Source organism: Lissotriton vulgaris, chromosome 1_1 (genome assembly GCF_964263255.1).
Source record: "Lissotriton vulgaris chromosome 1_1, aLisVul1.2, whole genome shotgun sequence".
Classification (NCBI taxonomy): domain Eukaryota; kingdom Metazoa; phylum Chordata; class Amphibia; order Caudata; family Salamandridae; genus Lissotriton; species Lissotriton vulgaris.
The window spans coordinates 379,279,205-379,303,030 of NC_141685.1; the positions used below are offsets into that span (position 1 = coordinate 379,279,205).

The 23,826-nt window shown below is 47.1% G+C and overlaps 1 protein-coding gene across 1 annotated transcript in view; it reads right to left on the minus strand.

Annotated features, from left to right (window-relative positions):
* CC2D1B (coiled-coil and C2 domain containing 1B) overlaps positions 1-23,826 on the minus strand; it is a 555,234-nt gene that overhangs the window by 486,681 nt on the left and 44,727 nt on the right. The window contains exon 4 of the mRNA XM_086925080.1: positions 3,371-3,480. Within this exon, the coding sequence (XP_086781206.1) occupies positions 3,371-3,480 (110 nt within the window). The remainder of the gene's footprint in view (positions 1-3,370; positions 3,481-23,826) is intronic.

Below are 23,826 nucleotides of genomic sequence, written 5' to 3' on the forward strand. Positions count from 1 at the left end.
CTAGAGAGAAGAATTGGTCAGCTATTGAGAGGGAGGCCTTTGCTGTGGTTTGGGCCCTGAAGAAGCTGAGGCCATACTTGTTTGGCACTCACTTCAAGATTCAGACCGACCATAAGCCCCTCTTGTGGCTAAATCAGATGAAGTGTGAAAACCCCAAACTGCTTAGGTGGTCCATTTCCCTACAGGGGATGGACTTTACAGTGGAACATAGACCTGGTACTGATCATGGCAATGCCGATGGGCTCTCCAGATATTTCCACTTAGAACAAGAAGACTCACCTGGTCAAGGATAGCTTATTGTTCCGACGTTTGGGGGGGGGGTCATGTAGGAGAGTAGGGTCTGCAATCCTATGATCACCCAGATTTTTTGCTTTTGTTTCACTGGTTTACGACTTTCTCTGGCTGTGGGCCTGCTAATCAGACCCACAGCCTGGCTGTTCTCTTTCTAAATTACGATATGTACCCTAAGTGCATCTACCAATTGGTACTGGGCCACCTTATCAGACCCCGTAACGCAGGGCATAGGTGTACCCAGGGCCGCCAGGGGCTGAAGCATGTATTATGCCACCCCTGGCTGGCCTCCTAAATTTGACACAACTGGCTGCACGACAGCTGGGGCGAAGACGTGTAACCACCCTTCGCTTTAGGTATAGTAGCTCTATATCTAACCATACAATGGACACCCGAGTTCCTATCAGCCACTCCTATGGCAGGCCTTAACGATCCTGAAGGCAGAGTGCGTGGGCTCGTGTGAGCTAGGTTCAGGCCCGAGCCGAGCCCGGTTGCAGATTGCGGAATCAAGACCCAATAGCTGTTCCATGGTAACGCGTACCATATCGGTAACTCCGGTGTCGCGTTACCCAGGCATGTCGAGTAAGGTGTCATACGAATCGGGGTGCTGCCCTCTCACCAATGCTGGCGACGAGGTTAGCATTCCACCCTTCTAGAGGGACACGACATGTACGTAACTGTGAACCCCGGTTAAAGTTAACTGAAGCCTCAGCTCCACAAAATGGATGCTGCCACCACAGACACGAGTCTGACCTCCTGCTGCTGGGAGTCCTTCCAGCGAGGAGCACTTGGACAAAGGGTTTCCTGTCGAGGGCGCTGTTCGCACCGTCCCAGACAGGGTTTGTGTATTCTGGGTAGGTAGGGCTTTGGCGAGAAGGTGACTGCGGAGTGGCACCCCGGTGCTCACTACGCATCTGCCGGTTAGAACCAGTTCCAGGGGCGACAGCCCTGGCCTGGGGAAAGTCCGGCAGGGGAGAGGGGTGTAACTACCCCCCTTCCTGGTCCCACCCTTAGGGCAGGACCTAGTCATGTACCCACCCCTTTCTTTAGAATAAAGACCGGAGCGGGGACCCTTCCAAATTAGATCATCTTTGATTCAAGAACTACTTTCTACGAAAGGACATTCAAGACTCTTCTCAAGATTTCTCCCTTGTGACTAAGGAGTAGTCACCCTGCATCAGCGGGCACCAACTAAGAACTCTGCGGTTTGCTGTAAGTCCTTCCTCAAGGAACCCGACGGCCCAGCTCGACGAGAACCGGCTTCCCTGGCACCTCTGACCTCTACCCACATCATCAGCTCAGCTGTGATCTGTGGGTGCGACGAGACCTCGAGGGACCGGCCATCATCAGAACCTGCACGCTCTTAAAACCAGCACGACCATCGAGGTAACTCTCTGGTGAGTGCTCTGGGGTCCGAGAAGCCCCGACCCTGAGCCGCTCCAGCACCGAAGTGCAGTCTCCCAGCATCTCCACGATCTGCGTGGGGCCCTTCTGCTCGCTGCTCAGCACGTTGTCTGGTCACTAGCCGCTGGCTTGTGCCCTTCTGTGACGACATCCGAGAATCATCACTGCTGGTCTGGTTGCTCCAGACTGGCCCTTGCTTCCATCTTTGCGAGAAGCACCCCGGACCCTCCTGGTCCACTCAAGACGCCATCTTAGGCCCACCACGTGGCCCTGAGATCTGCCAAGGCTTGTTGCCCCATCCTGGGCCCAGCGACGCCGACAGCATCATCCTTCGTGGGACAGCTCGCACCTCCACCGTGGTCGCCGACAACGCCTCCTGGTTCGTGAGACTGCAGAGCCTAGCGTCGCCCACTCACCTGGTCGAGGTGACGGCCAACCGGTGCCTTCCTGGTACCTTCTGACTACTGGCTAGTAGTACGAACTTGGTCCCCTCTGCTTTCAGGTTTCATCAATCTCCGATCCAGGCTTGGATCTCTACGAACTATTCAGCACTGGTCGCCGGCCAGCAACTCCTTTTCTTCCGGCTCCTGGCTCGTCAGCGAAGACCCCGACGCCTGTAAGACTTGTGCAGCCGCAGCCCTCGTGGCTAGGTAACTCGGCATTTCGGTGCCTGCATAGCCTCCTTACTCTAGGGTCCCGAGTCCCTCGCTTCCGACTTGCCTTATCGGGTCCGCCCGAGACCTTAATCGTTCCGTGTCCTCGGACACTTGTTTTAATTGTGCACTTGAAGTATTTGCTAAAGAGATTTGGTTTGTGCTTAGTACCCTATCCTCATAAAGAGTACAGGGCTGTTGTGATTCTTAATAAATATATTGTTTATTTTCATAACACTTGTGTGGTGTCCTTTCACTGGGTGTTCAAGGGGTACATGTGTGGTAAACAGCTGGCTTAACGCGCCCTCTCGAGTCTTTAGCCTTAGACTGCTCGTATCCACGCTACTAGGATAGCTGGTCTATAGGTTGACTTACAACCAAACACCATAAGGGTCGTTGGAACGATACATAGCGGTCGCTAGAATAGCGAACGTTGCATATCGGGCCAACTTCTCACAAGGGGTGCAAGCACCCACTCACAGGCTGCAATGGCAGGCCTGTAGTCACAGTTTTTGTGGTCTCTCCTGGGTGGCATAATACATGCTGCATCCCATGGGAGACCCCTGGTGTACCTATGCCCTCGGTACCTTAGTACCATATACTAGGGATTTACAAAGGTACACCAGTAGCCAATTGTGGAGGTACCAAAGTACTTACCATTGTCAAATTTTGGGAGAGAGCACAGTGACTGCGGTCCCGATTAGCAGTATCCCAGTCAGAAAACAGCATAACAGCAAAAAGTGCACGTAACCATGTAAGCAGATACGGCTTTCCTACAGGTTGCAAAAACAGGATGAATGTATTTACAGACATTAGGCCCAGCTGCATAAAAAACTCATACACTTTAAAGGAGGTGACTTGAACCTTAACGTTAAAGAAGCAATTCAAATGCAAACGCTTAACAGGGAACTGGATAAATATTTGCACCATCTCAAGAAGAGCAAACAATTGTACTTAAAGAGGATCTGCAGTTCAACCATTTTGTAATGCTCCAACAAACATCTGCAACCTCTCCGACATACCAGCAAGTCTTCATCCTCTTCCATATCTTCATCACCATCTTCTTCTTCATCATCAATGTCTCTCATGCAGTCCTCTGCCATTTTTGCAATGTGTTCCATTGGCAAAGGGGCTGAAGTGAAGTGGAAGAAAACATCAGCTCAATCATTTTTGGAAAATCACTCCAGAAAAGCATTGCATATCATTCAGAATTGAAATAATTGTTAGTGATTTCAAAACAAAATCTTTTTGATCTGGCAAAACATGGTAACTCTGAATTTTCATTTATATAAGTCAAGCCCAGAATTATTCCCAGTGTCTATTATTCCACTTCATCCTCAATTCATGGTGACATCTTGTTCAGCTTTCAGACATTTAACTATTGCGTCAAGATTCATACAAAGGCGCCAACCTCACCTTTCAGTTGAAGGCACTCTTTCTTTGATTATTACAAAACCCAATGCAGTTAATTCAGCAGTCTTGTTCACTTTTTCACAATTTGTATTAGGACATACATGTACTATTTGTTATTAGCAGAGAGAACCATCCTCTGATATGAGTTTAATACTACACTACTCTTCAAAAGTGCAAAATCTCCTTAGACTGTCAAAATGGGTGAATGATGCTGGGTTGCTTCTACATCTGGGACTTCCCTACTTCCACTCCTGAGTTCATACTGTTCATCCCATCGCATTCAATTCACATTTTCTCAGTGTTTATACACTTCATTTAATTAAGTGTTATATTCCTTCTATGCATCACCTTATAGCGCATAAATGAAAGTGTGCCGACTGAAAGCCTGCCCACACTCTGAAATTAAAAGATAATTCCTTTAAACACTGAATTTCCTCATACTAGGATAGATGTTCAGATGTTGGATTGGCATTCATTTGTAGTAAATGATTTTCTGTTTGCAGCATTCTTTCCAAATTCATTATAGAGGTCCGACTAAGAAAGGTCCTTAGTTTTACACCTGGCTAGCTCTTCCATATGCACGCAGAATTGGAAAAGCAGCTATATGTTTTGATACATATGTTACACGGGGCCTTAAAATTAGGTCTTATTTCTGAAGCAGGAGGGATGAATTGTTCTTAGACTGAAATGTTGGTGCCTGTTCGGTGGCACTGTTTGAAAGCAGAGTTCTTCTGGAAGGAACCTGTGTCCTAAAAGAAAGAGCTCACAGATACACAGTAGCTAACTGGTGTGCTAGTGTTCTATTATGGGATGTAGACAGCAATAGGTTATCCTCCCTGGGCTTTCTATAAGTAAATAGATGTTGCACCTATTCTTAGCACCATGGCTCACGGCATCTCAGAGATGGAGGTCAAAGGGCACACCATCAGTAGGCAAGACTGTGAAGTCTATTTTTTTAAAACATTTTAAAATGTATGTAGCACAATACTATCAGCTTGAAGGATGGCATTATCAAATACCACTCACTTTTGATTGGTGGATCAAATTCATCTAATATCTAGCACAGACCAGTTTTGGCACTACATCAGTTGATTGATAAGATATATTTTTGCTTTTAAAGTAGCTTTTAACTCAACCTAAGGACAAAGAAAACATCCTGAGGACTTTTAGGGATTGAAAACCCTAAAAACCTTTATTGCTGCTAAGGCCTCATTCAGAAACTCATTGAAATATTAATTATCATGCAGAGGGCATAAACTTACTGATTAGGACTGGAGATCTTCCAATTGAACTTTACCTGTATATTATATTAGGAATAGTGTTAAGTAAATTATATTGATCCCAAGGTTATTGTATGTACGTTCTACAAGGTCCCCCCCCAGAGTTTTTGACAGACTAGACTGGGATCTACGTGCCTTTCTGTGGGATGGGAAACACTCCAGAATTGCGCTAACCATGCTGTGGTGAAACCCTTATAATGGGGACTGGCTCTCCCAGACTTCGAGGCATACTACTGGGCGGCCCATCTATTTAACATCAACGACTGGCTCTTTGCCCCTCGTTACCACAAAACATTCTGGTTGGAGCGTGTCCAGTGAAAAAAAAAAGACCTGGCTTCACTACCTCTATGGTGGTAAGGGTGTACAAAGACTCCTGCATGCCACCCAGGTTGCCCAGGCGGCCTGAGGAAAAACCACAAAAAGTAGGGGTTGGTATCATAGAATTACACGGGAAACTCCTCTGTGGGAAGGAGTCTGGCTCTCAGAGTTGTGGAAACTTAAGGTCTTCAGGGCCCTTGGGCTTAATTAGGATATCTAAGATAAAGGACGTACTAGTGAATAGGGGGGACATGTCCTTTGCTGAGATGCAGGAATAGGAGAGGAATCCTAATCAATTCTTGAAATATGCCCAGTTCTGCCATGCCTGGCAAGCTGAGGGACTCCCTGGAGATGATGTCCCGGAATTTGACCTGCTGGAGGGTTGGCTACTCACGGAGGAGTTGGGGAGGGGTGCAGTTCCCCTAACGTATAAGACTATGAACAACAATATGCAAGACGGTCTCTGCTGGTTGAGGGAGCCCTGGATGGCTGATCTAGGAGAACTAGAGGGCACTGACTGGGAGGCAGCCCTGATGCATCCAAGGGAATGTGCAAAAGAAGCAAAGCTCCATTTAATTCAATTTTAAATCCTCCATATGGTGTACTATGACAAGAGAAGGCTATATGCGATGGGGGTGGCACAGCACCAGCGTTCTGAGCTGTGGGCCGGCGGATGGCACCCTCATACACACACCTGGGATTGCTCGTACATGCAGGGGTACTGGAAGGAGATTTCTGGGAAATTGGGCAAGATCCTGAGAAAACCCATGCCTCTTGACCACAATTTTATCTTTCTGGGGATCCCCAATGACGTTCACCTGCTAAGATCAAAGCTGGTGTTTTGCAATCTGGGCCCTGCAGTGGCCAAAAGGGACGCGGCTCAGTCTTGGAGTAGGGCAATGCCCAGCATTGCAGGAGTGGAAAAGAAGGGGCATGGATATGTATATGGTGACGGAGAAAGTTACATATTTCAGAAGGGGTTGCCCCCATAAGTTTTGGAAAATTTGGGGTGGTTGGTGGACTTATTACTCCCTAGATTTCCTAATGTTGGGGATTAATGTCGATCAGTTTTGCACTGTGTAGGGGTATCAGAGATGGCATAGAAATGTTGTGATGAACTGTACAGTTTTTATGTGCTGTGGACAGAGGCTCGCTGATTGTGGGATGGGAGTGGGTGGGAGGTGGGGGGTAGGGGTGGAGCCACTGTTTGAGTCGGCAAACTGTTCCATATGATGATGACAAAGTTATTTTCATATGTTTTTTGGTACTCTTCTGAGACAATGTTGTTCCATTTCAAAGATAAAAGCGAAATACACATATTTATTTTAAAAAAAGAATAGTGTTGAGCCATAGAAATATAATAGCTGACAGTAAACACACCCTTTCCTCAGCTTCTTTCTTATCTTGCATTTGTCTTCTCCTATGTTTTCTCCCTCATGTCACAGAGATTCCAATTGAGGATGTGTACCCAGTCATCCAGTAGCAAGACCTCCAAACTATGTATATAAACCTTTGGTGCAGTTAGCGGATGTACCATCAGCTCCCATGTACCCAGGACCAGAGAAACAGCAATACTTGGAATGAAGACATTTCAAACTATGCATGTTTACTCAGACATGCAAGGCTATGTCAATCCATACTGTGAGTTATAGGCCTTAATTCGCAATCTTGAGATTTGTGTGGTATGATTTCCCTGCACAAAAACACTGCAAGTGACAACCATACTACAAACACACGTCAATCAAGATATAATTTTTCAAACCCTGAGAGGTCTTAGTACAGTTCTTGCATGGATCTCCTCCTAATCAGACAGAACTCAGGCTGTTGTCACACCTCCTTTAATTTCAGAAGGGCAGACATTGACTAATGGAATCCCACATGGCTCCATTCGCTCACCTTTCCTATTTAATTTATATATGTGGGACAATTAGCTGCATTACTCCTTCATTCAGGATTCTCAGTCTATAAGTATGCTGATATGCACCTCCTTTTCAGATTCTCTCCATCACAGTCATTAACTCTTAACTATTAAGCCCCAGAGAAGATGGCACCATGTCTTTTCAGTATAAGATGGTGGATGGTAACTAACTTACTTCAGTGAAACCAAGCCAAAATTGAGATTCTCTCCACTCCACCCTCTCAGTTAACTCAGGTATCACCTCCTGGCTCTCCACAATGGGCTACTCACCTGTCCAGTTCAAAGGCAGCTAACAACCTCAGCAGCTAGATTGATTTGGTGCTTCCTCTGGTCCCACAGATTTCAACGATCAAATCCTTAGGTTTTTTCCCACTGTACATTCTCAAGAAAATGTTGCCATGTATTTATATACATTTTAATGTTCCCCAATGAAAACTCACAGATTATTGATGATTCATATTCCATCTACCGCACCCTGCCAGACAAACAGTTGCATTGTTTACAACTGGTATGGCAGCCAGATTGAGCAAAATAAACCTTACGGGACCATGACACTCCAGACTTCCCTCTGGTTACAATATGAACCAGAATGAAGTTCAAATACCTGACTATTGTCGATAAGGCTTTAAATAGGCCGCCCAAGCCTGGTATCCAAGGAATTTATCTTTACAGTCCTTCCTCTACATTTCACTGGAAAAAACTTAATGTCAAGATCCAAAATGTGTACCTTCAGTGATGAAGCATTTTCAGTTGCTTCATTCAAACTCTAGTATCCCTTCCCACCCACTCTTTGAGCAGGAAAAAAAAATCACCTACACTTTTAGGCTGCAGATAACAATATCACTTTCTAACATACCATTTGAAAAAACACATTTCATTAGAAATGTTGGAATTTGGCCATTTTCAACTGTCTTCCCTTTCTTTGGATATACTGTAAAGTACTTGAGTAGCACCTGGAAACTTTGGTGTATGTGCGCTTAAAAGCAGAACATAACACAGGGTCTTTGAATTCGGTCCATCATAGGATTGTCTATTAACCAAGTGAATACCTCTATTAAATTGAAGAATCAATGACGTATTAGACATTGTCCAGTTCAACATAGGACCTATCCTACTATGTGCAAATCAGCGCTATTTCTTTTTATGTTAATGTTAATGTTAATTGGGAATTTATTGAGCGCTCGTACGCCCGGAGGCTTCATGGCGCTATAGAAAATGAACCAAGCAGGCAGATAATAGAAAAAGCAGTGCTATCAGTAGTGAGCTTGAGTGAAGAGCCAGGTTTTCAGAGAATGTCTGAAACTGAGGATGTTATCGTTGAGTTTAATGTTGAGGGGGAGAGAGTTCCAAAAACCTGCAGCGAGGTGGTCGAAACAGCTGCCTCCAAGGCGTTTCCTTTTAAATGGGGGTACGATCAGGAGTGATTTATAGGTTGAACGAAGATGACGGGAAGGGCAGTATTTTTTGAATAGATCTCTGATGAATAGAGGGCCAGAGTTATTCAAAGACCTGAACAGTATGCACCCGGCCTTGAAGGCCACACGCTGCTCAACTGGCAACCAGTGGAGCTGTTTGAGGCCAGGTCTGATAGATTGCCTCCTAGGTATATTCAGAAGAAGCCTGGCGGCTTGGTTCTGGACAAGCTGGAGACGTTTTAGCTCTCCAATTTGCAGGCCGAGATAGAGACTGTTGGAGAAGTCAAGCCTGGACAGAACCAAGGAGATGACAATCTGTGTGAGAGCTGCAGGGGAAAAAAAACGAGCGATTTTTTTTATTTTCTGCAGTTGGAAGATGCTGGAGGATACCACCGCTCCAACCTGTCTTTTTAGCGAGAGATCCTCGCTGATAAGGATACCTAGGCTCTTGACCACCGTTGATTTAGATGGGGGGACTCCCATACTGATGGGCCAGAAGCTGGAGTTCCAACTAAGCGAGCTCTGTCCGGGCAAGATCAACTCGGTCTTGCCCGGATTGAGCTTCAGATGGCTGCAGCTCATCCAACTCAGTATGTGGGACATAGTTCTTTGGAATTCAACCACTGAGTCCTGGGTGTTAAGAGGAAAGATGCAACATTTTGCAGATAACTATAACTAATTTGATGGTAAAGTTCTTGGTGGGTTCTGCATCCAAAAGAGCCAAAGGATGATCAAAATGGTCTAGAACCTACTAAAACTGTATTATCAAACTGCAGAGCCTTTAACCCCTTCGCAGCTGATGACGAGCTCAGCTAGTCATCAGCCACGGTGGTCGTGTGCGGATGACGAGCTGAGCTCGTCATGTAACGCGGCTTTTTAAAAATTGCCGCACACAGCGGGAAAAGCCGCCGCAGCGATGCGGTTAAGATAAGTACTAAGTAAGCATTCTTGATTTCCCTGCAGCAAATATGATTTTACACATTAACAAGCATGGGTAAAGCCAATAGGTTTGATGTTGGCTTTATCAATACTTGTTTTGTCACGGTTTTTGTAAAACTCTTTTAGTTGGGAGAGCTTCTAGCAACTTGCCAAAATAAAAATATTAATTGGCTAAAGCAATCTTTGGTTTCAAAAAGCATACACTGCCATAGTAGTCACTATCAATGAGAGGAAGTACTTTCCTTTGTGTGCGGATGTACTCTTAGTGGAAGTGCAGAATGCTGTTACTCATAGTGAAGTTAACCAATGGCTGGAGTGGGCGCACCCACTGCCCACACTGTATGCTGTATGCTGTAGTGGATGGAAACAAATGTGAATGACACAAAACAATGACCATGCTGAAATCTCCTATGGGTTAATATATTATACATATAACTTTAATCACATGTAAAGGTCTTGCCTAACGCAGATCTAAAAAGTGCTTAGGCGTAGTGAGAAAAGAGTTGGAACATTACTAGACATAACCGCTCTTTGTTGGAAACATTGTTTTTATCCTTTCCTTTCCTCTTGATCAGTCCATATGCACAGATCTATTAATACCGAATGTAAACCTGGGTCATAGAACCACATACATCAAACAATCCTCTTACTCATTGTTTACTCATGCAGGAGTCATTTATGCATGAAAGCTCACAGTGCTTCCTCTGCAGTCAGGTTTCGCTAGTTGCATCTGAAATAGGGCAACATTGCTTCCTTGTCTGAAGAAGTACCCAGTTACTGTGCCAAGACTTGTGCTGACTATCTTTCACACATAAAATATTGAGATTCAGGAGCAAAGACATTTGACAAAAGACTCAAATGAACGCCAGTGCCAAAGTGAAAGGTCAAAGGAAATTTTCACTTGGGCATTGGCAAACAAGCATAGTTAGTTACCACATAAAAAGGAGTTGGTGTTCATATAAAAAGATTTGAATCACGCAAAAAACTCTTTCATGGAGACCAAACGCAGCCTCTTTGAGTTGTAGTTCAGCTCAAGTCCCCTGAGCTGAATGACCTTTTTGAGGAGCCGACTTAAACGGAGAAGCCCCACACTGTAACATAGCTGATTTTGACCCATGCAGTAATTCTGTCAGGAGTACCGTGACTGAGCAAAGAGCAGAAAGAAGCACACAAAAGCTTGCCCAAAAAATGTCTGAACTGGTACTCTAAGAACATGAATTTCCCCACACTCCAGAATGTGCTGGATTGGGGAGAGTCGGCAGGTCTGTCCGGGAGACTGTATCATCATGAATTTCAAAGAGCCCTCACTGGGCGGGTGGGCGGTATAGTGTCCCTGTGTCTAATCAGTTTGGGGTTCTGGAAGAAGTTGATTGACTTCCCAGAGAGGCTCCCTACTCCGATCCTAGGCAAGAGGAGGCCATCCCTGTTCAGATATCAAGCGGTCCACCGATGTCCTTAAAGTGTACCCAAATTCCTCGCAACCAGGGGCGTCTGCTCAAAGGCTCATGCAGGTGCCAACAAACCCAGCCTCTGCTCTCCATCTTATCTCCTGGAACATTGTTGAGATTTGTGCAAAAATTGATGATGGGGCCTGGGGATTGTTCATAGATGAGTTTGATTTCTGAATCTCCCGGGAGTCCTGGGTAATCAGTAAGGTTCATAAGCAGGGTTTCTTAACTCATAGCATTGAGGCACTGCCATCTGGTGGGCTTTTAATATGGTCCAAAATTTCACTTGAGTGTTCAATTAATTAATCCCTATAGACTGCTGAGACCTTTTAGCTCTTAGCCTTAAACCAAAGTCTGGCACTCCATATCTGTTGATTAACATCTACAAAAGTTCGACTCCATTTTCCAAACCTGAAGACCTTGAATGCATTTCTGGAAACATTTGCCCTTGGCCATAAAGTGATCATAGCAGGAGATTTTAACGCATCCTTAGAAACCTATACCCCATTCTTGGAACTAGTTGAGGAAGAGGATGAATCTGGTAGGATACCCAGACATTTTTAAAAAGAAACCAATTAAAATGAGCTCTGCTGCCCTCTATTTTTATTGATAAATGGGTCTCTTTTGGTCTGAGGCCATGTAACAGTCACTTTCCTAGTAGCTGCAGAAGTTTTGGGGCCTGTGGTCATCGTGGGATTCGTCAGCACCCCTCAAACCCACCCTGCTCTTACTTGCAGTCATCGCAGGAATCGCCAGCATCCCGAAAACCTACCCCGCTCTTACCTGCGGGAATCGCCAGCACATGCTCCCCACTTACATGCCACCATGAGGAGGCAAGATTGGGAGATGGGATATTAGAGGCCCTGCCATCCTTCCTGCAGATTCCCCTGGAGAGGTCAGGCAACTCTAGGTGCAGTCCAGGCCCAGAAATCGGGCAAAGCCACTGCTTTGGATAAAATCCCAGCAGATTTATTCCAGAATGAACTCCAGATCTGAGGACCCTATATAAATTCCTTGTCAAGCACATTGATGGCTGAAGCACCAATCCCGAGGTCTTGGAAAGGAGCAGAAATAATCCTTATTTATTAAAAGGGTGATAAATCCACACTCGGAAATTAAAAAATTATAGGCCAATAAGTCAATAGGCAATATGCAGAAAGTCTACAGCATGCATATCTTATCTAGGCTACGGGATTGAATTGCGCAAGGCAAATGTCTCACTTACAAGTGGGATTTAGATCCAACACCAGCACAATAGACCAGATTGTCTTACTACGTGGAAGGTAGTAGACGTTGACAGGGGGCTGCTGTGCGTTCCCTTTGTGGATCTGCGAGCTGCATTCGATCTTGCCTCTAGGGCAAAACTTTGAGCAGCTCTGTACAAGATTGGGATCCCGTGCAGACTACTGTCCCTGATCCAGGCATTATACACAAAAAACTTTGCGAGGGTTAGGTGGGGTCCTGCAGTGGAATTGACAGAAGACATTCCAATCAAGAAAGGTGTTGGACAAGGGAGTATTTTGGCCCCCACACTCTTACTCTTGTACATTAATGGCTGCATCCCTTAACTTTGAAACTATAAAAACAATTCCCCGAAGGTGAAAGATTATAAAATACTGTGTCTCCTTTTCGCAGATGACACTTTGTTACCATCAAAGTCCCCTTGTGGTCTATTTATTCTCTTGGATAAATTTAGTTATTTTTGGCTAGACCACAACCTGAAAATTAACAAAAACAAAACCGCATACATGAACTTTGGTAAGAGGAGGAAAATACCTAAGAATAAAGTATTCCTAGGTGCAGTGCTTTAAATGGGCCGGCACTGTCTGGTACTGAGCACCAACACTTTTTTATTTTGAGTACCTGCACTTCTCAGAAACAAGCAGGTCATCTGGTACATAGTATATGCAAATCTAATTATCCATTTCAAGCACTGCCTGGGTGGAGAGGTGTTAGGGGGGATGAGTCTTTAGATAGGGCCCATGAATTTGACTATTTGGGCATAAGACTGGAAGAATCCCATAGATGGGTATCACATGTCCAGAAAAGTGTCATGATTTTAAAGCAAAGAACCGGGTCCATCTTAAGATTTGCCAATATATCACCCACTTTCGCAATCTCCCCTACCTTGGAGATATAGAAGATTCAAGCCTGTGATGGGGCCATCTATGGGGCAGATATTTATGGAGGCACTGCAATCTAAACACCCTTGAAAAAGCTAAAAATGTCTTTGTTTAGACACCCAACAAGTGCACCCACCCTGCCTACTAGATTCAACCTAAACCTAAGATCAATTTCTGACTTTGCCATGTTGAGACCTATTCAATATTGGCTAAGGCTCTGGATAAACGAGGATCTAGGTCCCTATAGATACTGCATTAGAATTATACCAGATGGCCACCATGCCAGGAAGATCCACTGGCTTGTCCATATCAAAAATTGGCTAGTCAAGTTAGGATTGGAAGGTTTCTGGCTGCAGCCCTTTGCATTACCCAAAGGTGCTTGGAAGAAGCTGAAAACGTCCTACTGGAATTATATAGTAGGTCTAAAACGTTCTGCGGTTTCTCCTGGAACCCTAGTAGACTCCTTCCTGATAAGTAAATGTGCACCTGAATAGGACCAATACCTGAATATGGTAACACTGCCACACGTGCACTTTATGTTAAATTCCTCTTAGGTATATTACCTCTGGCTTCTTTTATCCATTCTAGGACGAAAAAGGGAGATATCACAAACCTGTGTCCGATGGGTTGTCTAGTCCCAGAGAATATGAACACATGCAATTTTTTTGTAATGCATATGCTAAACAACGCTCACGTTGGATTATTCCCCTTTGTAAGCCATTTGGGTTGAGGGATCACCATACACCTCTCAGAATATGCAAAACAACACCAGAGACTGTGTGGTATATTCAATTTCTAGTTACCTGTAAGCAATATTTATTATGTTGAATGCTCCTTAAAATAGCACCTTCATGTATACTTAATGTACTGCCCCAATTGTTTTTATGACTGGTTTTGTACCCTTTATCTAGGTATACACTGGTCTTTCTTGTAAATCATATTAATTTTTGGGATGTTTTATTTGAATCTTTTTGCTCCTTTTTAGGTCTCGCCTGTCGATGCGCATGCACATCGAGCAAGGCGAGAGTATTGGGACTTATCCACTCTTTATCCACACTGCAAGGAATCGTGGCGATTCCTTGCAGTGCCCGTGACTTTTAAGCTCAATGCGCATGCGCATTGAGCTTAAAAGCGCGTGCACGTCCGTCTTTGTTTACCCGCTCCGCCCCCTCCCCTTCCCGCCGTCTCGCATTTCCCCTGTCGCACTTCTCCTCCCCCCTCTCCTCTCTTCCCTCCGTCTTGTTTATTGTACCCGCTCCGCCCCCTCCCCTTCCCGCCGTGTCGCATTTCTCCTCCCCCCTCCCCTCTCTTCCCTCCGTCTTGTATGCCACTCGCAACGCTCCCTGTTGCTGTCTCACACAGGTATGCGTCTCTCTCTCTCTCATGTCCTTCTCCCCCGCCCCTCTGCGCTGCTCTCTCCCCCTTGTGCTTCTCCCCCGCCCCTCTGCGCTGCTCTCTCCCTTGTGCTTCTCCCACGCCCCTCTGCGCTGTTCTCTCCCCACAGTGCAAGCCCCCAGTGCACCACAGTCCAGACTTGCAGCAGCCCTACTGTCCTGTACCTGTACTCACAGTGCAAGCACCCAGTGCAGCCCAATCCAGACTTGCAGCAGCCGTACTGCCGCTGTACTCGTACTCACACTGAGATCAAGCAGTGCATCTTCTTAATCCCTACTTGCACAACTCCCTACTTTTTCATTACCAGGACACCAAGCAGTTGTCCAGCCTTGCAACCTGACCTGCAGCGCCCCCTTATGTCCCAGTACCGAAGCACACACACATACAGTCCCGTCACTACCCTAACTGTCGGACGCGTCCCAGCATCACTAGTTTGTGGCACTCACCCTAGACCCCCCGAAAACAGCAGCGCCGTGTCCCGCTGCTCGCATTCTTCCCTGACAGCACCGCGCATCTTGCCCGCCTCCGGCTCGAAGGAGATTATCCCCCACAGCTGCCCCGGAGCGTGGCGGGAGGAGGGGCAGGGACCAGATAGACTCGCCGCCTCCCTCCGTCCAATCGCATCGTCTGCAATCTGGTATCAATAATTTAATTTATAGGCACGATAAACGCTCCCAGCTCTGGCCGGTGGGGGTATTTGCTCAGCGTTTTTGCATCTGTCTAATTTGATGTGGTGTAATTGGTTATTTAGATCCGCTCCCCCGGCACGCGCCCACTCCCCCCACTCCCCCCCCACCCCCCCAGACACCCCAGCCCGCTGCTCGCCTCAGCCCAGCCTCACTGCCCGGGAACCTCCCGAGGAGGCGCGCGCGCCTTCAGACCTCAGTGAGGGGCGTAGGTGTCACTTTAAACACCCGCTCCAGGAACTGCGCAGGGCGTGAATAGTTACACAGCTTTAGTGCCCCTTAAAGGTGTTATACAAGGTTTTAAAGGGGGCATGCTCCCTGTATTTGTAGGTACTGGAGCCAGGATATAAATAACTTTAATGGATCAATTGTAGCGCTTTTACACTTTACGAGGCCCAAAGCGCTTTAAGGTAGAAGAGTAAGAGGTTACTCTGTTTTTTGTCTACGGATGCGCGCCTTCACATCATCACCCCCTCATCCTCACACACCCTCACTCACCCTCACCCTCACTCACCCTCAACCCCTCACCCTCACTCACCCTCACCCTCACTCACCCTCACCCACACTCACCCTCACTCACCCTCACTCACCCTCAACCCCTCACCCTCACTCACCCTCACCCACACTCACCCTCACTCACCCTCAACGCCTCACCCTCACTCACCCTCAACCCCTCACCCTCACTCACCCTCAACCCCTCACCCTCACTCGCCCTCACTCACCCTCACCCTCACTTACCCTCAACCCTTCACCCTCAACCCCTCACTCACCCTCACTCTCTCACCCTCACTCACCCTCAACCCCTCAGCATCACCCTCACTCACCCTCACCCTCAACCCCTCACCTACCCTCACCCTCAACCCCTCACCCTCACTCACCCTCAACACCTCACTCGCCCTCACCCTCACTCACCCTCAACACCTCAACCTCAACCCCTCACCCTCACTCACCCTCACCCACCCTCACTCACCCTCACTCTCACTCACCCTCAACCCCTCACCCTCACTCACCCTCACTCACCCTCAACCCCTCACCCTCACCCACCCTCAACCCCTCACCCTAACTCACACTCACCCTCACTCACCCTCACCCTCACTCACCCTCACCCTCACTCACCCTCACCCTCACTCACCCTCACCCTCACTCACCCTCAACCCCTCACCCTCACACAGTGCAATAGGTCTCGGAGCATTTGAGTTAGAGCTTTTAGAAATGTTTATGGCTTTTTTTTTTATTCTTTAGCATTGGCTACAGGAAACAAAAATGCTAAAGATTTACAAAAAAACCCATAAACAATTCTAAAAGCACTAACTTTAATGCTGCGAGACCTATTGCATTTCCAATGCTTGTTTATAATATCATGGATCGTAAAAAATGTAGGATTAGTATTGTATTGTTGGACCGAAATTCCCCTCACAACAAAGTTTTACTTGGAAATAGTGTTGCACAATGAAATTGTACGTTTTACTACAGTACCATTTTAAATTGTACCTTTTATGGTTTTATTTTAACCGAAATAAACGAAAGATGATGATGACTTGAAGTCCTCTACTTTATACACATTCTCTCTACGATTCTCCATCTGTTCCTTTGCCAGCACTTTCAGCACTGAGTGTTAATGAGAGCCAACACTAAAAATTAACACTAGCCAGCAGAAGTGCAAGGTACATGGCAAGTCCCCTCTGTGCCCCTGACGTGACCGCTGCTTGGCGCTTGGTTTTTAATAGTATTGGATTTTTTTCATTTTGAGTGCCAGATATATTTGTCAAAGTCAGATATTTTACAAATGTGTCTTAAAAATATTTGGAAGTCAGCCGGGGTACAGCAAAGAAGAGAAGGATGAAAAGAGGAAAGTGAAAGAGGTGAACATCTTACTGTCCGACTATTGCAGATCCAGTAGGTGTGCTGGATGCATGGCAGATTTTATGGAAAATGTTTTTTTTTTTTTTGTCCTCATCTCACCAAGACTTTCACAGATTTAACAAGCCAATTTTTTCTCTCTCCGCTGCTGGGGGTCCCCTTGGCTCACTGTTTCAGTCTAGGCCCCTTGGCCTTCCTCACGTGGTTGAGGACTGGTGTAATCATAGGATCGTGATGCCGGGACCATTTTAATTTTTAACACATTAATTAATTAATTAATCAGGTGCCTATGACGTGCCCATCTTGTAAAGGGTTGCCAAATGTTGGGGGGGCCGTCATCTCCAGTTTCTTGTTTAAGTCTTGACATGTTCGTTACGGCTTTTAGCCAGTCTACCCTACCAGGGGGGTGTCACGCCTGCCAGTTTTCTGACCAGTTCGCGCATGCAAACAAAGATGGCTGCCTTGCAACGCGCGTGTGCAAGGGGGTCAGGCAGGAGTCAAAAGCCTGACTTCCCCTTTGCACCGGTGCTTCGCGCTCTAGTGGTTTCGTGTTCCTTGCGTCGCGTCACATCCGCTAAGCCGTTTCACCGGTGCTCGGAATTCTATGTCAGGAAGCGGAGGCGAGGATTTTGCTAGTCCTTTCTCCATTTTATTGGACAGCAAGTTAGTAGTAAGAAAAAAACAATACACCATGGACTACCCAAACCAACATGGCAGCGGTAGTCCTGGTAACATAACAACCAATCAGAGTCCAACAGTTAGCATACAGGGAGTCCCAGCTGTTAGTCCTTCCTCTTTCTCCATTGCTGCCTCGGCAAGATAAGTCACGTTTTACTTGAGCTAATTATCTTTGTCGTGGCAGTTTTTGTTCTGAATGTAGACAGCTTTGTTTGGATATCGCTTGATTGGAATTGACTTTGCCTTTGTTGTAGGCTGTGTTGTTGTGTTTCTAGCGCGGTAGGCTTTCAGCCCGAGCGTTTCTTCTTTGCGCGTGCGCGATCTTGGTGTCGGCTTCTGACGCCGATCAGCTGTTCTCCTCAGCGCTCTTCGCGCTTGTGTAGAAACGCGCTGAGGCACTGCGCTTCTTTCGGTTTTTTTTGGCCTCTTCCCTCACACTGACGCCGTTTTCGACGGCAAGAAGTATTTTCCGACTGGAATTTTATAAATTTCAATTTAATCTCAGTCAGAACTTTTGTGTTTCAGGCTTTTCACTTGTGTTAGCCTGTGTGGTACCTGTGTGAAGGGTTTCCCCTTATATGTAGTTGGGGTGTTTGTGTATGGGTACCAGTTTTTCTGCTAAAATGCAGTCCGGTCCTTCTACTGTTGAGGTGGTGGCTCCTAATGATCAGCCACAACTGACCCCTTTGCACCCTCTTGCAGAGGTAGACAGGCTTCTCTCTTCTGCGATAGCTCAAGCTCTGGCACCTCTGCAGGACAGTGTAAATAGACTGTCAGCCCATGTTTTTAAGAATGATACAGGTGTTTTTGGGGACAGTGGGGCAGGGCCCAGTGGTGTTCCATGTGCTCTACCACGTATGGCCAGAAAGCGTGACGCGGGGCACCTGGAGGGCTTCAGTAAATTATCTGAAGTCTTTCGTAAGAGTGCGCGCACGCTTAGAAGCGCACCCTACCGGGGGGACGACTCACCGGAGAGACTGGTGGTTTTGTCACCCAGGACCTTGACCCGGAGGAAGGGTTCCCCATTGAGGGAGATGATGAGGAGGACGAGTACGTAGATGAGGATGAGGACGCTTCCTCAGAGGATTTTTCTGATGTGAGCAGGTCTTGGCGCCCAAAGCCCAGTGCTCCTAGTCTTACGGAGTGTGATCTTGTGCCTCCTAATATGTTTGACCCATCTACTATTGTAAGACCTAGGTCATCCGAGTGGTTTCCTGAGCAGTCTACAGCTGATTATGTCGCAGCTAAGCTTCGACAGCCTTTACCTCAGGATGTTCGCCTTCGCCTGCGTTCTGAGTGCCCACGCCCTTCCCTTCCCTTTAGAGTGGCATGCACCCCTGAGATTGATCCCAAGTTGTGTACCTTCTTCGCCAAATATATCAAGGACCCTAAAAAGGGTATAGATAGGTCATGGAAAGCCTGTCAGGATAAGCTCTTGGATGTTGTGGGCCCTCTCACTAAAATAATTGAAGTGGCCCAACGTTCTAAGGAGTCGGGTTTACCGATGTCGGTTGATGACGTTGCTGGTTGGTCGCAACGGGCAATGTGCCTTCTTGGCAATGCCAATTGCGCGCTTTCGGCGGAACGGCGACGATCCTTGCTTCTTAAGATTGATCCAAAACTAGGAGAGTTGTCGTCTTCTGAGGCGGGCCCTATTGCGCAGGGTGCTTTGTTTGGAGACCCCTTTGTGAAGGAGTTGGGGAAGTTTGTGGCAACCTTTTCTGCTCTGGACAAGGCTCAGGCTTCTATGAAAAGATTTTTTCCCAAAAAGGTTTTTGGCGGGCCGGCAGAGGCAGGGGTCGCTCTTCCGGCCGTCAGGTCCAGCAAGGCCCCAATAGAGGCCAATACAAAAGAAATAACGGCTGGAATGATGGACGACAGGGTACCTTTTTCCCTTCCAGAGGAGGCAGAGGCCAAGGCAGAGGACGTGGTGGATTCCAGTCCAACTCCGGAGGATTTAATGGTAAGATTTCGTATCATCTCTCTGGTTCAAATGGGGGGAAGGTTAGCGTTGTTTCCCCAGGCCTGGGCGTCAATAACTTCAGATCCTTGGGTTCTAGAGACTGTTCAGGGGTTTCACATCGAATTTTACGGTTCCCCCGTTCAACCTTCTCGTCCTCGTCCTCTAGTTTTTTCTGTCACAGAACAAGAACTTGTAGATTTAGAGGTTCGGGCGATGTTACAAAAAGGCGCCATCATCCCCTCGGTGCTTCACCCAAACGGTTTCCTCAGCAACATCTTCCTGGTGGAAAAGAAGGGCAAAGGGTTCAGACCGGTAATCAACCTCCGCTCCTTCAACGAGTGGTTAATTTACAGACACTTCAAGATGGAGGGCATCCATCTTTTGAGAGACCTTCTGTTACAGAACGATTGGTTGGTTCGCTTGGATCTGAAAGATGCTTATCTTTCGGTTCCAATCTTTCCTCCTCACTGTCGATTCCTCCAGTTTCTGTGGAAGAATCAGGTTTACGAATTTCGTACGCTTCCCTTTGGTCTTTCCTCAGCACCTTGGTGCTTTACCAAACTCCTGCGCCCGGTGGTAGAGCATCTCCGTACCCTGGGGATTTGTCTAATTGTTTACCTGGACGACATTCTTTAAATGTGTCAGTCCAAGGACCTCCTTCTTCACCATCTTCAAGTTACAATAACCCTTCTTCAGTCTCTGGGCTTCATCATCAATGCCCAGAAGTCGGATCTCTTTCCTCGTCAGGAAATGACTTTCCTTGGCTTTCTGATCATAACTACGGATGCGACTCTTCATCTTCCTTCCGAAAAGATCTCCAAGATCAAGAAGGAGATTCGCAAGGTTCTCCGGCGGGATCGAATATCCCTCCGCCAATTGGCCAGGATTGTGGGCTTACTGTCTTCGTCGATCCAGGCCATTTTTCCAGGCCCTCTTCATTACAGGGCTCTTCAGAGACTGAAGGCGTTTCATCTCCGCAAGGGCCTCACTTACTCGGAACTGATTTTCTTAAATCTGGAAGCCCGATCGGAACTTCTTTGGTGGTTAGATCACATGGATGCTTGGAACGGGAAGGCGATTTTCGGTTCCCGTCCGGATCTTGTGATCGAGTCAGATGCCAGTCGCCAGGGTTGGGGCACCCGTTGCGGCTCCCTCTCGGTGGGCGGCAGGTGGACGTAGGGGGAACTTCACCTCCACATCAATTGCTTGGAGCTCCTTGCGGGCTCGTTCGCAATCCGCTCCTTCACCTCGACCAGAGTTTCGTGTTGTGTTCTTCTTCGGATGGACAACACGACTGCTGTCAGGTACATCAATCGGTTGGGAGGCACGCATTCCAAGGTCCTAGCGGATCTTGCGAAAGACTTCTGGAACTATTGCCTTCTTCGCCAGATCTCTGTCACGGCGGAGTATCTCCCAGGCGATCTGAACACAGTAGCGGATTGGCAATCCAGGAATTTTCGGGATGCCAGCGACTGGAGGCTGGATCCTTCAGTATTCCAGAGAATTTCGGACCTTTGGGGTCTTCCAGTGATGGACTTATTTGCGTCCAGGTGGAACGCCCACCTGCCCCGCTTCTACAGCTGGAAACCGGATCCGGGGGCGGAAGCAGTGGATGCCTTCCTACAGGACTGGTCCCAGTTTCCAGCTTATGCTTTTCCCCCCTTCCTTTTCATTCAAAGGGTGGCGGCTCAGGTCCGCAGACAGAGAGCTTCTCTGATTCTGATCACGCCAATCTGGAGAGCTCAATGCTGGTTCCCTTCTCTTTTGGAGCTGTCCTGGGACAAACCTCTTCGACTACCGTCGTTCGACCACATTCTGACGGATCCCTTGGGTCACCCGCATCCGCTGGTTCTCCAGGGCCATCTACGTCTCATGGCATGGAGGATTTCAGGGGACGTTGGTCTTGTGACTCGCTTTCGAGAGACGCTGAGCTCCTCATTCGAGGAGCCTGGGCCCCTAACACCACTAAACGTTATAGATCAGCATGGAACAGATGGGTTCGTTGGTGTGTGGGAAAACACCTGGATCCCATGGGCTCCTCTGTCACTGACGTGATTAACTTCCTCGCTGATCTTTTCAAAAAGAAATTGGCGTACAGCACCATTAACTCTTTCAGGTTGGCCATATCTGCTGGGCATGCCCTTGTTGATGGCTCTCCGGTTGGTGAGCACCCTTGGGTTTGTAAACTCCTTAAAGGTATTCGCCTTTCGCGCCCCCCAGAACCCCGTTATACAGGATTATGGGATGTTAATGTGGTCTTGAATTTTCTAAAGTCCTGGCAGGATAATCAGTACCTTTCCCGCAAGGAACTTTCGGCCAAATTAGCGATTCTCCTCTGCCTAATTTCATGTAAGCGTGCTTCAGATGTTCGTGCACTGGATATATCAGCCAGGGTTTTTACCCCAGAAGGGGTTACGTTTACTGTTTCAAGAAGAACTAAATGTAATACCAGGTCAGTAACTTACCCGGCTTTCCCAGATTCGCCAAAGCTCTGTGTTGTTCGTTGCCTTAAGACATATGAAGATGTTACTCTTGAGCTCCGCCCTCCGGGCGAGAGACAATTGCTTATTGCGGTTAAGAAACCTTTCAAGGCAGTTTCCTCTCCCACCATTGCCAGATGGGTCAGGTGGGTTATGTCAGAAGCTGGAATTAACATCACTGACTTTGGGGCTCATTCCACTAGAGGTGCAATGGCTTCCAAGGCTATACAGGTAGGTGGACGCCTGGAAGATATCATGAATGCAGCGGATTGGTCCTCGGATTCGACTTTCAAAAAGTTCTACTTTAAGCCAATCCATGAGGCTGCATCGTTGGTGGTGAGTAAGCTTTGAACAAGCAAAATCCTCGCCTCCGCTTCCTGACATAGAATGAGAAATTTCCTAGTTACCACAAAGGAAAGTTTCAATTCTATTAAGGAGGCGGAGGCGAGGATTTTCCCACCCAGGCTTTATCGAGCCTTCCCTCCCGAGGCTGGACTATGATGATTTTACTTCGTCTAAGGGAAGTATCTTTTTTCCTATGTATTAATGTTCTCATTGATAAACTGTGCAATGATGTTTAATTTCTCTTTGCAATTCGTTCTTTTTACTCCATTGCAATGTTCTTGAATTGTTCGACATTGTTCTGGACAAGATATTATTATTATTTTTTCTCTTCCCTAGGCTCCGATCAAAAAGCGGACTAGTGGATGGATGACTTCTTTCCTGCGGCAGCACCCAAGAAAGAGGAAGGACTAACAGCTGGGACTCCCTATATGCTAACTGTTGGACTCTGATTGGTTGTTATGTTACCAGGACTACCGCTGCCATGTTGGTTTGGGTAGTCCATGGTGTATTGTTTTTTTCTTACTACTAACTTGCTGTCCAATAAAATGGAGAAAGGACTAGCAAAATCCTCGCCTCCGCCTCCTTAATAGAATTGAAACTTTCCTTTGTGGTAACTAGGAAATTTCTCATTCCAGCTTGTTGTCACCCGTTTCTAGTAGCTGGTGCCCTATTCCGTCGGAGTTACGAGGCTCTGGCTCCTCTGTTTGTGCCTTCCAGGTACTTCCAATTTTCGAGGGTTTTTTAGCTCTCGGCTGAGAGCATTGCCAAACCTCCCATTTCGCCTCCGTTATTGTTTCCTCGGCGTACTCGGAGTTCCCTGTCCTCTATCCTGGTGTTGGCTATCTTCTTCTACATTTTCCCCGAGGCTCCGCTGTTTGCGCCTTCCAGGTACTTCCGATTTTCGAGGGGTTTTTAGCTCTCGGCTGAGAGCCTCGCCGAACCTCCCATTTCGCCTCCGTTAGTGTTTCCTTGGCGGACTCGGAGTTCCCTGTGCTTTATCCTGGTGTCGGCTATCTTCTTCTACATTATCCCCGAGACTCCAACCTGCTACTCCCAGTTCCGCCCGCCGGCCAGACTTTAGGTTCCGTCGGCCGGCCGGATCAGGGTAGAGCTAGTGTTTGGCTGATCCTAGGGAATTGTGGTAGTTGTAGTCCGCTCAGAGACCCCTTTTCTTTTTCTAATATTATTTACACCCTATTTTTGGACGTCCACTGGTT